Below are 15,389 nucleotides of genomic sequence, written 5' to 3' on the forward strand. Positions count from 1 at the left end.
CCATCGTAAATATGAGTCAGTTGCCAAGGATCCGAATTTGTGAAAAATGGTCATACATCCCTTTTCAAGTGGTCATTAAATGAACTGTTGTAAGTTGAGGACAACCTGTAAAACCCTAACATAAAAGCCAATAAATCCCCATCCCCCTGGTCAGAACAATCAGACCAAACATGTAACAGGCTCTATATATCACATTGGGACAGTGGTGGGATTCAGACGGTTCGCACCACTTCGGCAGAACCAGTAGCTAATTCTTTGTTGCCCAGGCCCAGAATGGACTTCTGGAAGTGGCATCCACACAGAGAACCGGTTGTTCACCTATTTGAATCCCACCACTGCTCTGGTGTCCCCAGGTGCTTTGGCAAAACCATGTCTTCAGGGCCTTTTGAAACAGTGTCAAAGTGGGGGACAATCTTATTTCTGGAAAGATGATGTTCCACCTAATAAACAAATAAATTATTTACACCAGAAGTTACCAATGATAGCTACTTAAGGAATTGTCCATCAAGGGAGCGAAGGGAAATATCATGAAGGAAGAATTGGTATTCTTTGTGGTATGGAAATCTATGCTGGACATTAATCAGCCCATTTTTTCACTACTTCTGGAAACCAAAATTTTTTGCAACCAAGCACTATTTACTATTTTCTCCAGAAACGAGTGTCAAAAATCTCCCCTTAGGTAAAGGTTTCTTAACCTTGGCAAGTTTAAGACACGTGGAGTTCAACTGACAGCATGGGTGGCTGTGGAATTCTGGGAGTTGAAGTCCACACCTCTTAAAGTTGCCAAGATTGACAAACCCTGCCTTGGCAAACTCTTTCATGAGGTAAAAAAAATCAGGTGAGCTTAGTTTGCTTCAACCCATGGCACCTTCAGAAGAGTAAGGTGAATTTACTGAGCAAGGAAATGAAGGCTCTGAATGGGAATGAAGAACTGAGAGATTTCCCGCCCATTTTCTCACCTGTCACCACAGAGGAACAGAAGGAAGCATCAAAATTATTCAAGGAAGAGTTAACGGGCGAACGCAAGAAACATTCAATGGCTTCTTTGTCACAGTGGCAGAGCAAACGCTCACAAAAATCCTCAGACCCTGGAGGGGGGGGGAAGGGAAAAAAAACAGCATGTTAAAGAAAAAGAAAAAAGACCCACTTACAAAGTTGGATTGACATAGCTATAATCTGCTGACTCTCTGTAAGGTTTTGACCCAGAGAAATACATTTCATATCCTGGGCCCAGACACAGTTCATTACCGCAGGAGGAAAGCAGGATTGAGTTCATTTCACAGCAAGAAGTCATTTGGACACAATAGAAAATTCATCTTTTTTTGGAAAATGCTTTTTTTTCCCCTCCCAAGACTTGAATTGTCGGGAAGAATGTTCAGCAGCGTCTCTGAAAATATAGTCTGCCACGTGGGTTAAATGACTGGGATAAGAATAACAGAATAGCAGAGTCGGTAGGGACCTTGGAGGTCTTCTAGTCCAACCCTCTGCTCAAGCAGGAGATCCTATACCATTCCAGACAAATGGTTGTCCAATCTCTCCTTAAAAACCTACCGTGATGGAGCACCCACAGATTCTAAAGCAAGCTGTTCCACTGGTTGATTGTTCTAACTGTCATGAAATTTCTTCTTAGTTCTATGTCGGTCCTCTTATTTCTAGGTTTGAATAAGCAGCACTGTTTTGCAATGAATAAAGTCAGAATCTGAGCAGAACACGGGGAATGTCAACGGTGAGAAGAAGAGAGACAATATGAGATGCTAAATATTGCATCCTGATTTTATCTCACATGTGAAAGCTTATAAAGTTAGGGGTGGCCAAAACACTGCCATCCTTTCACAGTGCATGGCTCTTGAACCAAACTCTTGATTTTAATTTTAAGAAATGGCATTTCCAATTTCTAAAGATTCCAATTTTTTGGGATCTGGGCGACATGATAAGGCTGTGTCGGAGAAATACAAGACCTGCAGAGGATGATACGTTGTGAGCATATAACTGGGTTTTCTGCATTAACGCCTTAACTGGATTTTCTGCATGAGTTACTGTATGTCTTCCCTGAAATGAATACAAAAGACTTCTGAAGTCCTTCTTCACAGAAAAGTTGTCCACAGGGTATAGTCAAAACAAGTCAGAAGGCTAACCGCAAGGGTGTGATTGAAGTTCTCAACACACATCAAAAACAGGCATGGCTTCAGTCACACCATCATGGGTGCCATCTTGACCCCTCTCCTTCAGAACAATAAGTATTTGAATTACAATCAGGTGTATCCTCAACAAGGAGTCAAAAAAAACTCAAGAGGGTTGCCTCAACTGCACAATCTAAGCTCAGCCGTTTTCAGTCTGCAGCCCAATGTACATTGAAAAGGGGTGGGGCTTCAATTAGGCAGTGGCCATCTTGACTTCTTTGACACACACACACATAGATGCTCCTGACTGCAATATTCTTTTTGTGATACAATATTTTTTGCTACAGGTAGCCCTGGAACTACGACGTTTGTTAAATGAATTGGGCCTAATTTTGCAATCTTTTTATTCCCATGGTTTAGAATAGAATAGAATAGAATAGAATAGAATAGAATAGAATAGAATAGAATAGAATAGAATAGAATAGAATAGAATAGAATAGAATAGAATAGAGCTGGAAGGGACCTTGGAGGTCTTCTAGTCCAGCCCCCTGCTCAAGCAGGAGAACCTATACCATCTCAGACAGGTGATTGTCTAGTCCAGGGGTAGGCAACCTTGGCACTTTTATGACTCGTGGGCTTCAACTCCCAGAATTCCTGAGCCAGCCATGCTGAGGGGAAAGGGAGAGGTTTCCAAGCTGAGCCATGCTGGCTGAGGAATTCTGGGAGTTGAAGTCCACCAGTCATAAAAGAGCCAAGGTTGCCTACCCCTGGTCTAATCTCTTCTTAAAAATCTCCAATGATGGAGCACCCACGATTTCTAGAAGCAAACTGTTCCCCTGGTTGATTGTCCTCACTGTCAGGAAGTTTCTCCTTAATTCCAGGTTGCTTCTCTCCTTGACCAGTTTCCAACCGTTGTTTATCGTCCTTCCCTCTCGTGCTTTGGTGAACAACCTGGCCCCTTCTGCCTTGTGGCATCCCCTCAGATACTGGAACACTGCTATCATGTCTCCCCTATTTCTTAAGTGAATCATAGTCAAGAATGAAACTTTGGCAGCATCCCGCAGAAGGGGTTTTGCTTGTTTGCATGGTCCATGCTGTCACGTTTCTGACGTATGAGCTTTTCAAGTGACTCTGAGGCCTTGTTTACCTTAAAAGTCCTTTATTAACCCAATACACCAGCAAATACTTGCTCAAAGGAAGCTGGAATCTGAAATCTCCACCCCCTTGCACAATATATTAAACACAATTCTCCACCTTTCTAATTTTGTCATTAATCATATTCTCCAATTAATTTAAAGAATCAGTTTCCCTTCCGTTAGACAACCGCCAAGTTCTTATCTTCTTTAATTTCATGGCCTTGAGGTACAATCCTTCTCCTCCCTCTTCCCAGCCTTAACCCTATCTCTTAAAGCAATACACAATTTTAACATGAAATAGCTGCTTCTTCATCTCTTGTCAAGCAAGAACATTCGATGTTAGCAGCTTTGACACATGCACTGGGGGTTGGGGACCCTTGTTCTAATCCAAGCCCCTGCTCAAGCAGGAAATTCCATACCATTCCAGACAAGTGGTTGTCCAATCTCTTCTTAAAAGCCTCCAGTGATGGAGCATTCACAACTTAACCAGTGAAGGCACTGGTTAATTATTCTCACTTTTAGGAAATTTCTCCTAAGTTCTAGGTTGGTTTTCTGTTTCACTGACAAAAGAAAATAGCAGAATAAAAAATGGATGCAGGACTCTGCTACTTCAGCCTCACCACACGTGATGTTTTTGGTTAGACAACTGATGTTCATGATGACTTTAACAGGATCCCAGGTGCATTCTTCTTCGGCTGCCTCTTCGTAACATTTCCGATGTTGAAAACAGCAGCTGATTCCAGAAAAGAAGAAGAAATCAAAGCATAATTAGGAGAGACTGTTAGTGAGCATATTGGCAGCTTCAGGATTCGGTCTCGGCTGACTAAATTGCTTTAAGCGAATTCACCTTCAAGCTTTTCTGAACAACCAGAAAACTAAAAAGTGGAAAGACTTCTCAAGAGTTGGACTGCTCTGCTTTCAACCTCACCATTGATTGCTTCAAGGATTAGCATTTGTTTTTCAAACTTAGCTTCTCCCTTGGAATACATAAGATATGAATCATATGTCAGCTTTCTTTGTTAGAATTGAGTCAAAATGGCAGCTGTGACCATGTTAACCAAGCTGTGCCCCCTTTTTTAATAGTATTTTATTAATTTTCCAATTTTACGTTTAATTATTTAAAAAGTTAATCAATAGTTCTATGCCAAAATCTTTAGTACAAATCTCAGGTTACAACATCAGATATTTCTCCTCTTTTTCCCTTAACATTTACTGTCTCATATTCAAGCTAGTACAGTTCTAGTTATATCAACTCAATAAAAACATCATTATCACATTTATCAATACATTTTTAGCTTATACATATCTTAATTAGATTCAATCTTCATAAACAATCCATATCCTGTTATTAATTTTTACTCAATTTTTAGTTTCTCATCAATATTCCAGTTTAATCTTTGATATTTATAATTTTCAGGCTGTGGCTAACCAAGATTTCACTTGTCTCAATTCATAACAAAATATAATATCCAAAATACACATTCTATTCTAAAAGTTATCTATTTCCCACCATATTAAATCATCTACTTAAATAATACAATATCCCCTTTTATAAATCAAAACCATTATGTATGTTACCTGGGTTAATCGATAAATCAAACATATTCATAAAAATTAATTTTCTTTTCCCTTTTAGGTCTAATTTTTAAATATTAAACATAAGATCCTTATTTTCAACTAATTTCCAAGTATTTTAAATCTAATGACCAAAATTCCCCTTATTTTGATGGGTGGCATGGTTACCATCTTGACATTTTGGGATACCCCCTCCCTCATGGATATCCCTGAGGTCAAGCAAGCCACAATACTGATGTGGGAGATTTTGGATAGGTAAAAGTCATTTTTCAATATCACAGCAGATGCTCAGTTTATAATAAAGGTAAAGGTAAAGGTCCCCCCGCACATGGGTGCTAGTTGTTTCCGACTCTAGGGGCCAGTGCTCATCTCCGTTTCAAAGCTGAAGAGCCAGCGCTTGTCCGAGGACGTCTCTGTGGTCATGTGGCTGGCATGACTAGTCGCCAAAGGCGCACGGAACACTGTTACCTTCCCACCGTAGTGGTCCCTATTTTTCTACTTGCATTTTTTTTACGTGCTTTCGAACTGCTAGGTTGGCAGAAGCTGGGACGAGTAACAGGCGCTCACTCTGCTACGCGGCACTCGGGATTCGACCCGCCAAACTGCCGACCTTCTGATCGGCAAGCTCAGCGTCCTAACCCACTGAGCCACCGCGTCCCTTTCAGTTTATACAGAGCAATAACAACTCACTTCATTATGAATTTTTAAGAGATGCAGATAATTACAGCCCCAGTTGGCATCAGAAATTCCATTGCTAAGCAAGGCAGTTAAGTGAATCATGCCTGACTTGCGACCTTTTTGCCATGGTTATTAAGCAAATCACTGCCATTATTAAGTGACTCACGTGGTTGTTAAGCAAATCTGGCTCCCTTCCTTGACTTTGTTTGTCGGAAGCCAGCTGGGAAGGTCACAAACTGAGAACTGAGGAGAACTGAAGAAGCTTCTTGGATGAGAAGTGAAACGTCTTCAAGAAACAGAAGACTCAAGGAAGTCCAACTGCCTTTTTTTGAAAGCACCTTTGGGACATGGCAGCAGAAAAATACCCAAAAAGTTTAACTCACTGCTGCCACCTTAGGGCCATCTCAAGATTTGAACCTTGGATTTGTAGCATTTGGGCCTAAAACAGGGGTCTTCAATCTTGGCCCTTTTAGGACTTGTGGACTTCAACTCCCAGAATTTCTCAGCCAGTGTACCTGGCTGAGGAATCCTCAGAGTTGAAGTCCACAAGTCATAAAAAGGCCAAGTTTGAAGACCCCTGGCCTAAAACAATGCCAAGTTTGGCATGGTTGTAATGTTCCTCTCAGATCCTGTCAGCCATGTCATAGCAGACATTTAAATAGGAACACAGGCTCCTTTTGTGATTCTAAGCAATTTCTAGACTGGAACCTCTGTCCACAAGAGAGCGAGGTGGGGTGATATCTCAAGGTGCTTTTTCTAAAATGCAATCGGACTTTCTTATTTTTGTCCTTTGAAAAACCAGGTCGTTAGCTCTCAGAAAGTCATTGAGGCTACATTATAAACAGGAGATGGGCAGTGTTGTATCCCTCCCCCTCAGCTGAGAGAGGGGTGTTCAATTTTAACATAATGGCCTCTTAACTCTTCTTTCAAACTCTTTTGAAGACAGCAAAGTTCATATTCTGGACAGAGTGGACCACTGGTTTGAAAGAAGAGTAAAAAAGACCATCTATGTTAAAATTGAACTGCTCTCTCTCTCTCTCTCTCTCTCTCTCTCTCTCTCTCTCTCTCTCTCTCTCTCTCTCTCTCTCTCTCTCTAACAGAGTGGGAGGGATATGACACCACCTATCTCCTGTTTACAACACAATCCTTTCAACAGTCCCAAGAAGGTCCCACATCCAGCTGCACTCTGATTTGGGTGACTCTGAGGGTACAGATAAGGAACAGGATTAGAATTGAGTAGAGCTGGAAGGGACCTTGGAGGTCTTCTAGTCCAGCCCCCAGCTCAAGCAGGAGAACCTATGCCATCTCAGACAAGTGACTGTCTAGTTTCTTCTTAAAGATCTCCAGTGATGGTGTGCCCATGATTTCTGAAGGCAAGCTGTTCCACTGGGTTAATTGTCCTCACTGTTAGGAAGTTTCTCCTTAAGGGGCCGTAAAAACTCTTGGAGAGTTAATGATAGACCTTCAGAGTTCTAACAACCAGATGAGTGCAAAGAATATACATCCTTCCATTCCCCACCAATTAGTTTAGGCATGTCAAACACGTGACCCATGGGCTGGATGTGGCCATGTAGGCCACACCCACCCTGGCCCTGCAAAGGCAAAAAAAGTCCTGATGTGTCATGAAACGGCCCGTGATGTGATCGGGTTTGACTTTCATTGGTTAGTTAGAACTGAAAAAGATTCTTGGATGAGAAGTGAAACATTTTCAAAGAAAATCCAGTTACTTTTTGGAAAAAGCACCTTAGGACCACCATGATCTGGATGATTGAGAATCTCCACAGAGACGAAGCATGAGGAGATACATCTCTCCAAGAAGAATTCTACATCCCTAAAATCCAACACTTACCCATCTGCTTCATCCACAGAGAAGCCCTCCATCTCAAATCGGCAGGCACAGCCATAGTCTTCAAAGTCTTTGGGGCAAATGCCGGTCACACACTTCATTCTGCTCACAAAGTTGAGCAATGGAGGAAAGCTGGTGAATATGGCCTGAAGCCAAGTGAAGTGAGAGCCCAAACAGTCTGGAAAGATGAGAAGAAGCTAAAGATAAATCTGACATCAAAGCAAAGTTGAGGTTCGGCTCACCCTTCACTTAAAAACAAAAATACCTTGGGACTATCTATGGAGGGCAACGCTTTCAACTTTTTTAATTTTTTTTTTAAATTTTAATCCCATTTATATCCCGCCCTTCTCCGAAGACTCAGGGTGGCTTACAATCTAAAGCACAATGTGCTTAGCAATAGCCTTCATTCTATGTATATACCTGCTTATTAGAGCTTTTGAGGGGGCCCAAGCGGCATTTTTACATAGTCAGCTTATTGCCCCCAACAATCTGGGTCCTCATTTTACCTACTTCAGAAGGATGGAAGGCTGAGTCAACCTTGAGCCTGGTGGGATGTGAACCTGTACTAATTGCAGGCAGCTGGTGTTACTTAAGGAGGCATTAGCCCACTGCTCCACCAAGGCTCTTTTAATTTGCTCCACCAAATCTCTTGATTTCCAAGCAACCAAAGTCTTGCAAAGCAAGGAGGAATTGGAGGGTGAATGTAGGCAACGCAACTTAGGCAAACCTTAGGCCTTGTTGTGAATATCTTTGGACAACATAATGCCTAGCTGGAAAGCCCCTGCTTAGTCAGCCATGCCCTAGTCACCACCTATCTTGACTACTGCAATATACTTTACATGGGGTTGCCCTTGAAAAGTATCCAAAAGCTTCAGTGGGTTCCGAATGTGGTAGACTGCATGATTTTGTGCAAGTCTATATTTGCACATGTCACCTCCCTTGAGGAAACCGCATTGGCTGCTGATTTGCTTCCAGGTCCGATTCAAAGTTCTGATTGGTACCTTTAAAGCCTTACATGGTTAGGGGTCAAGTTATTTGAAGGATCATCTTTTCACAGTTGCATCTATCTACCTGACCCATGGGGGGGAGGGCAGGGAATGTTACTGGTCCCTTCTCTTAAAGAGGTCCAACTGGTGGCATCAAGAAGAAGGACCTTCTCCACAGTGGCTCCCACCTTGTGGAACATCATCCCTGTGGAAATAAATTTGGCCCACTTTGTCACTCTTTCAAAAGGTCTTGAAGATGTGGTTTTGCCAGTGGGCCTGAGGACCGGAGGGTGGTATGGAGACCATTAAGTGGTTGGTTTGATTGTTGTCACCAGGAAGCAGAGGTGATTGGATTTTGTATTGGGCTTCTATTCCTGTAAGCTGCCTTGACTTCTTACTGTGTCTTGGGTGGCCATATAAATTCTCTTAGTAAATAAAGAAAGAATAAAACAAATAAACAAAGGCAGGGTTCTGCTGCCTCCTTTGCCTTTGTCTCCTTGGTTTATTTTAGCAAAAAGTCTAGGAAATTGTATCATGAAATTCAGGGTGCTGGGAGGAACAGGATATTTTCAACATATACAGTACTTTAGCAAAAATGGTGCGCTGGGCTCCAGAAGGTAGGAGCCTGGGGATAGCTGTGCTGTTACCGCCCCCAAGTGGTGATCTGGTGTTTCTGCAGCCCAGATATGGCAGCACTACTCCAAGTGTTCTTGTTTTCAACAAGGGTTTGGTCAAAGCTCTGGATTAGAAAGATGCTGTTGCATTTCTATTGGGATCCTTCTTCTCTAACCGAAAGGGCTCCTGATTTGAAGGTGACCCATAATTGGAGAAGGCAGAGGGCTAGGAGTTGCCTATTTTCAGCACCAACATGGCTATCAAACCAAGTGATTATGTCCGCATTTATAATTATGAGTAGACATCGGCACTTGCACTTCCTACATGCAAGCGAGCACAGACGTCACTTGGCCACTGCCTTCCCACTATGGCAGAGTGTGCTGCCCTTCTATTTAAAGTAGAGTCATGTGTCTATCCAGTGCTTTTTTTTTGTAAAAGAAAAAGGTGCCGGAACTCACACATGTCATACAACCCGCCTTGCCTACCCTACAAGGTTCCGTCCAAAAAAGGTGCCGGAACTCCGTTCTGAGCATTTTATGAGAAAAAAGCCCTGTGTCTATCGATGTTAAAGGGTATTCTATCTATGCTTCCATTTACAGTAATTAGCTCGTAATTAAGTTTCACAAACATGTGTGTTCTCTATAATTCTGAGTTCATAACACATTTCCTTTTCTTTTATGATAGGTTAAATTCCAGGAGATTCCACTTTTTGTATCTTTCACCTGCGGCATCTTTTAGTAGCGAAATCAGTGGTCAAAATAATGAGGAAGGGATTTCTTCTTTGATTCCCTCATTATCTCTAGCCTGCTTTTGCCTGATGGGCTCCTTCTTTCCTTCCTTCCCACCTTCCTTCCATTCTTCTTTTTTTGCTTCTTCTCCTTGCTTCTTCTCCTTCCTTCCTTCCTTCCTTCCTTCCTTCCTTCCTTCCCCCCTCCCTCCCTTCCTTCCTTCCTTTCTTCTTCCATCGTGATGACAGAAACTTTCAAAATGTTTAATAAAAAATGTAAGTTACAGTAGATTTGACTTGTCATTTTAGTTCTTTGTACTGTGTATGGTTCCAAATTCTTATAAACAGCTTCATTCAATTCACACATGATGTAAATGTAATGGCTCTAATAAACAAATTAGAAATTGCCATTCAATTACCTTACAATTTTACCTTACTGATAGCCACTTGTGATCTGATTAAGATCTATATTAAATTTCATCTGAACTTTGCAGTAAAATTCAAAAGGCTGAAATTACACTGTGAATACCAAAGTTGCTGCAACAAAGACGTCCATTAATGTTAGGATCACAGTGCTATTCATTTCTTCGAATGCAAAGCTTCAAAACCACCCAAAAGTTTCTCAAAGTGATTTCCTTTTCCTTCTGGTTTCTAAGAAGCTTCACATAACAAACGTAATCGAGTTTCTGTATTAATACTCTCATGCAAGACCTTAAACCATGTTTAAAGCAATAAAAAAACAATTACATTTATCACTAATGTAATATATTTCCCATCAGGAAATGCATCTTCCTTTAAGCTGGTTAAGTGTTTTGGGTGAGCTCTGAGATATTGCTGAAAAATGATGTGGATTTTGTGCAGATAGTTGAATGGGCCAATCTGTCTTCTGTGCATCATGCTTAGCCAATAGAATAGAATAGAATAGAATAGAATAGAATAGAATAGAATAGAGTAGAGTAGAGTAGAGTAGAGTAGAGTAGAGTAGAGTAGAGTAGAGTAGAGTAGAGTAGAATAGAGTAGAGTAGAATAGAGTAGAGTAGAGTAGAGTAGAGTAGAGTAGAGTAGAATAGAATAGAATAGAATAGAATAGAATAGAATAGAATAGAATAGAATAGAATAGAATAGAATAGAATAGAATAGAATAGAATAGAATAGAATAGAATAGAATAGAAGCTGGAAGGGACCCTGGAGGACTTCTAGTTCAGCCCCCTGCTCAAGCTGGAGAACCTATGCCATCTCAGCCATGTGCTTTAACAATGTTACTTTTGTAACTCAAAGCAAAGAACAGAAGAGTCCTGACAAATTGTGCTTTGTAACACCTACACATTCACAAAATGCAGTGGGTTAGCCCTTCTTGAGTTTCTGATCTGCATTCTGATGCATCCATGTTTCTTAATCATTCATGGAAAAAGTTAGCACAATTAATCAGTGGAACAACTTGCCTCCAGAAGTTGTGAGCGCTCTAACAATGGAGGTTTTTAAGAAGAGATGGGACAACCATTTGCTTGAAATGATATAGGGTTTCCTGCCTGAGCAGGGGTTGGACTAGAAGGCCTCCAAGATCCCTTCCAAATCTGTTATTCTGTTAAACGCAGATATACGCAAGCAGAGTCTTTCATCCAGAGGAAACCGACAAGCAAATAAAGGCTCACTTACCAAAGAACAAAGCAACACCTTCCACGTTTTCAAAGACTCCGTTGAAGAAGGTGATATTATCTGAGGGGAAACACAAGCTATTAAAACATAAATAGTTTCAAAATATAAAGATACAGCCTTGATTTCAGAAGGTAAAAAGGGTTGGTCTTAGTTATTATTAGGATGGGAGACCATGTGAAGTTCCCCAAATTGTAAGCTGGCCTGGGAATTTGAAAAAAAAAAAGCATCCCAGCAGAAGGCAATGGAACCGCAATTCTCTACTGCTAAGAAGAGTTGAGCTGAACTGAAGGAAATCTTCAACCCCCTCATGAACGCTTTTCAGATCTTAAGAAAAATGAATGTATGGGGTGGAATCTAAAGTAAAACTGAAATGGGCTCCGATCTCCATTAGTTTTAGGAATTCTGAGCCACATAATGTCTGACGAGAGCTATCTTGCAATTATCCCAACATGAAAAATCAGAGATTTCCAGATTCTGCATTCTCACAATGCAATATTTCTCAGTCTGGCAATCTTGCTGACTGGGGAATTCTGGCAGCTGAAGTCCACACAGCTTAAAGTTGCCAAGTTTAAGGAACAGTGTCCTGATGAAGAGAATATTCATAGCTTGGGGTAAAACTGTGGGGATCTTGTTTTCCTGCAGAGGTTTCATTAATCCACTAGATAACGTCATCACTGCCCTGAAGATGTTACCTAGTTGGGTAATGAAATGTCTGCAAGAAAACAACCAAGCTCAAGGCCTCCACTGTCCTGATATATGGAGAAGATTACAAAATCACGGCAATTATATCACATCTTATAGCAACAGGAGGAAAATTTCACCCTTACAAAATCCAAGATCCACCATCTGTCTCTTAATCTCTTGGTCCCAAACACAAGCTGTTTATTTTTTTATTTTTTTAAAATGAGTATGTTTGTAGAAGCAGAACAGAATGGAGTTTACAATGTGTCCATAAAAACCTACAGGAATATATATTTGGTGTCTACATTTTTGCTAGTTTTATTTTGGTAGCGTAATTTAGGGCAGGAAACTGCTTTGTTATTGGCGTTGCTCATATTTTTGTCTTATTACCCAAATTAGCAATAGTAAATGCAAGAACTATGGGGAAATTCCTTTATTCCGTGAGCCGGTTTGGCAAAATTGGAAAGTGCAAAAAGTGATTTAATATAAAGAGAGAAGTCAAACTTATGGCAGCTTCTCCTCCCTCTAATGTGAATTGGTACTATTCCACACAATCTCACATTTCTGCTGCTAAGAAGTCCTTTTAATTGCTTTTTCTTTCTTTTTTCTTCCTTTTTGGTGAAGGCCAACATTAATGCACTTTAAGACTGCTTTGAATCCTGCCTCTGATTTGTTGAAGGGAGTAATTCAATCCTTTTGCTGCCTTCAAGGGAAGATTATAATTTAATGTTTTCATTATCTATGAATGCCTCAAACCTCTCAGAAGCAAGAGGTCAGGATTTGAATATAGAAGGACTCTGAAATTTCCTTCTTGTTATTTCCAATTCAGAACATCTCAATAAAGAACCAACAAGAGGACAGAGTTATTTATTTAAGTTTTTGTTTTGTTTTTTGAAATCAAATGTCTAGGTTGCCCAACTCCAGACCAACTCTGGATGGCTTTGCAATTAAAAAAATAGCAGCAATATTGTATTGTTAAAAACAGCAATCACTCAGAGGGAGCAAATCCAAAAAAAACATGCTCACCCCATTTTATGATTTAAAGAGGCCCAACCCAACATAAATTCAAGACCCAAGGGAAGAGCTAGGTTTTATATAAAGGCAGTAGGTTGAGGGTTGTATGAATCTATGGGGAGATTCCAAAAGATGGACAGCGTGGAAACTGCCTAACTTCCAACTGAAAACCTCGTCTACGTTGTTCAGCTATTCCTGAACATCACTGGGATGATCTTGGAGAAGAACTGCAGAGACTATTAGCAAACCGTTAATTCTTTCTGGAGAGACAATAAAAAGAAACTTAACAATTGTCCAATCATGACTCTTTGGTATAAACTTTGGTATAAAAAGATTGATGTCAACCTTTTGAGGCAGTCCACAAAAAATACCAGAAGGCTGCTTTATTGACAGGATCTTGAAAACCTATCAGCCTTTCTCCTTCCTTCCTCTTATACCAGGGGTCTTCAAACTTGGCCCTTTTATGACTTGTGGACTTCAACTCTGAGAATTCCTCGGCCAGGCATGCCTGGCCGAGGAATTCTGAGAGTTGAAGTCCATAAGTCATAAAAGGGCCAGGTTTGAAGACCCCTGTCTTATACCAACGCAAGTCATGATAATGCTGTCTTGAGTTACTTTCTCACACGTTCCTGTTTTTCCAAGCTAAATTTATGTTAGAAATTGTAGAAAATATTCATAGCTCAGGTTGTAGATTTAGGCAGAGGTATGTTCTCCAAACTTGCTGATGGGCTCCCAAACATCTCATTACCAAACTAGGTAACATCTTCAGCAGGGGTTTTGGGGGGAAGTGTCTCGTTCATTTATATAGGTCGTGGGTGATCGGTTGGTCTTGTGACTGGTTGAGTCACAGGACTGATTGACTCAGAAGATTGAATCACAAGGCTGGTTGATTCAGAAGAAGTCTTGTGACTTCTGACTGGTTGACCCATAATGAATCAATAAGGAAGCAGGCCACCTGTACCACCAGCCAATGACAGATTTGACTACACCCACCCACCAGGTGAATTTCGCACCTCACAGCAACCAGTCAGAAGGTTGCTGCGAGGAAAAAACTCCACTGAAGATGTTACCTAGTTTGGTCATAAAATGCCTGGGAGCCAAACAGCAAGCTTAGAGGACACATCTCTGCCCAAGTTCATGTTTTGCTAATGGTCTTGACAGATCGTCTCCATGGTTTTCTCTACATCTGTCTGTAAACTAGCCCTTTCCAGTTATTTGGGAATTAGCTAGGAATTTAGGAGAAAAGGTGGAGAGTTGAGTTGCCAGGACTTTGTAACTCCTTGTTTGCAACAAAAAAATTGATCGTCTTAAAAAGAACATCTTACTTAGATTTCTTTCTGCGGCATGTGGGAGGCCCAGGGGAATACCTGTAGCTCCTGTCTCTGATCCTTGAGTACCTGCATCAACCATTCCATCCAAACAAACACACACACATTCAGAGAGAGAGAGAGAGAGAGAGAGAGAGAGAGAGAGAGAGAGAGAGAGAGAGAGAGAGAGAGAGAGAGAGAGAGAGAGAGAGAGAGAGAGAGAGATGCACACACATTCAAATGGGAAATCAAATTAGCTCTTGAGGATAGGTTAGCATTCCTAAACCATTCCACACTTTACAAAAGATAAACTTAAATTGACCCCCACCCCCTTCTCCCAAGAATGATGGACAAAGAATTAAAAAAAAAAGTTATGAGATTTTGCTTTTACACATAATAACTGCAGCAGGATTATTGTGTGCACACAAATGGGAAGATTCATCATTATCCGCAATGCAGGAAGGGCTGGTGAAGATGATGGAACGTTCAGAGAAGGCTAAATTGTCTTCTTTGATCAAAGACCAAAATCTATATTTATAATGACTTGAAAACCCTTATAAACTTTTTGCATGAAGCAGAAAAAAATGAATCTATGGTTTCGACGGTTTTGGGGATTAGACAGGAGAAAGAAGAGAGTCCTATTGTAACCACAGAGGAAGAGGCAACTTATGATTTTACTTACAACTGCTGTAAAGATCAGAAGGTTTGTATGCTTTTCCCTTCTCTTGCATTTTTAGCTTCCGTTTTGATCTCTTTTTCTTAGATTATATTAGTTTGTAGTTCCTTTTTATCTTTATTTTTAACACCTTTAATAAAACTGTATATACAGGAACTTTTATTAAAGATGTTGTTGTTGATGTGTGTGTGTGTGTGTGTGTGTGTGATGAAAAGCATCCACAAAAGAGACCTAAAACAAGATGGATCCACAATACTTGCTGATGTCATTGATCCATCTTGTTTTATTTTATTTTATTTTATTTATTTTAATTCCATTTATATCCCGCCCTTCTCCGAAGACTCAGGGTGGCTTACAAGCTTAGCAGTAGCC

General features: G+C 40.7%; 1 protein-coding gene across 1 annotated transcript in view; it reads right to left on the reverse strand.

The window, feature by feature from the left end:
* Positions 1-14,444, reverse strand: part of OC90 (otoconin 90) — a gene marked incomplete at both ends in the record, with an annotated part of 51,365 nt that extends 36,921 nt beyond the window's left edge. The window contains 5 exons of the mRNA XM_083360342.1: positions 960-1,088; positions 3,877-3,989; positions 7,359-7,533; positions 11,340-11,399; positions 14,360-14,444. Of these exons, the coding sequence (XP_083216468.1) occupies positions 960-1,088; positions 3,877-3,989; positions 7,359-7,533; positions 11,340-11,399; positions 14,360-14,444 (562 nt within the window). The remainder of the gene's footprint in view (positions 1-959; positions 1,089-3,876; positions 3,990-7,358; positions 7,534-11,339; positions 11,400-14,359) is intronic.
* Positions 14,445-15,389: the final 945 nt, after the last annotated feature.

Source organism: Vipera ursinii, assembly GCF_947247035.1.
Source record: "Vipera ursinii genome assembly, chromosome: 3".
In the NCBI taxonomy this organism is placed as follows: domain Eukaryota; kingdom Metazoa; phylum Chordata; class Lepidosauria; order Squamata; family Viperidae; genus Vipera; species Vipera ursinii.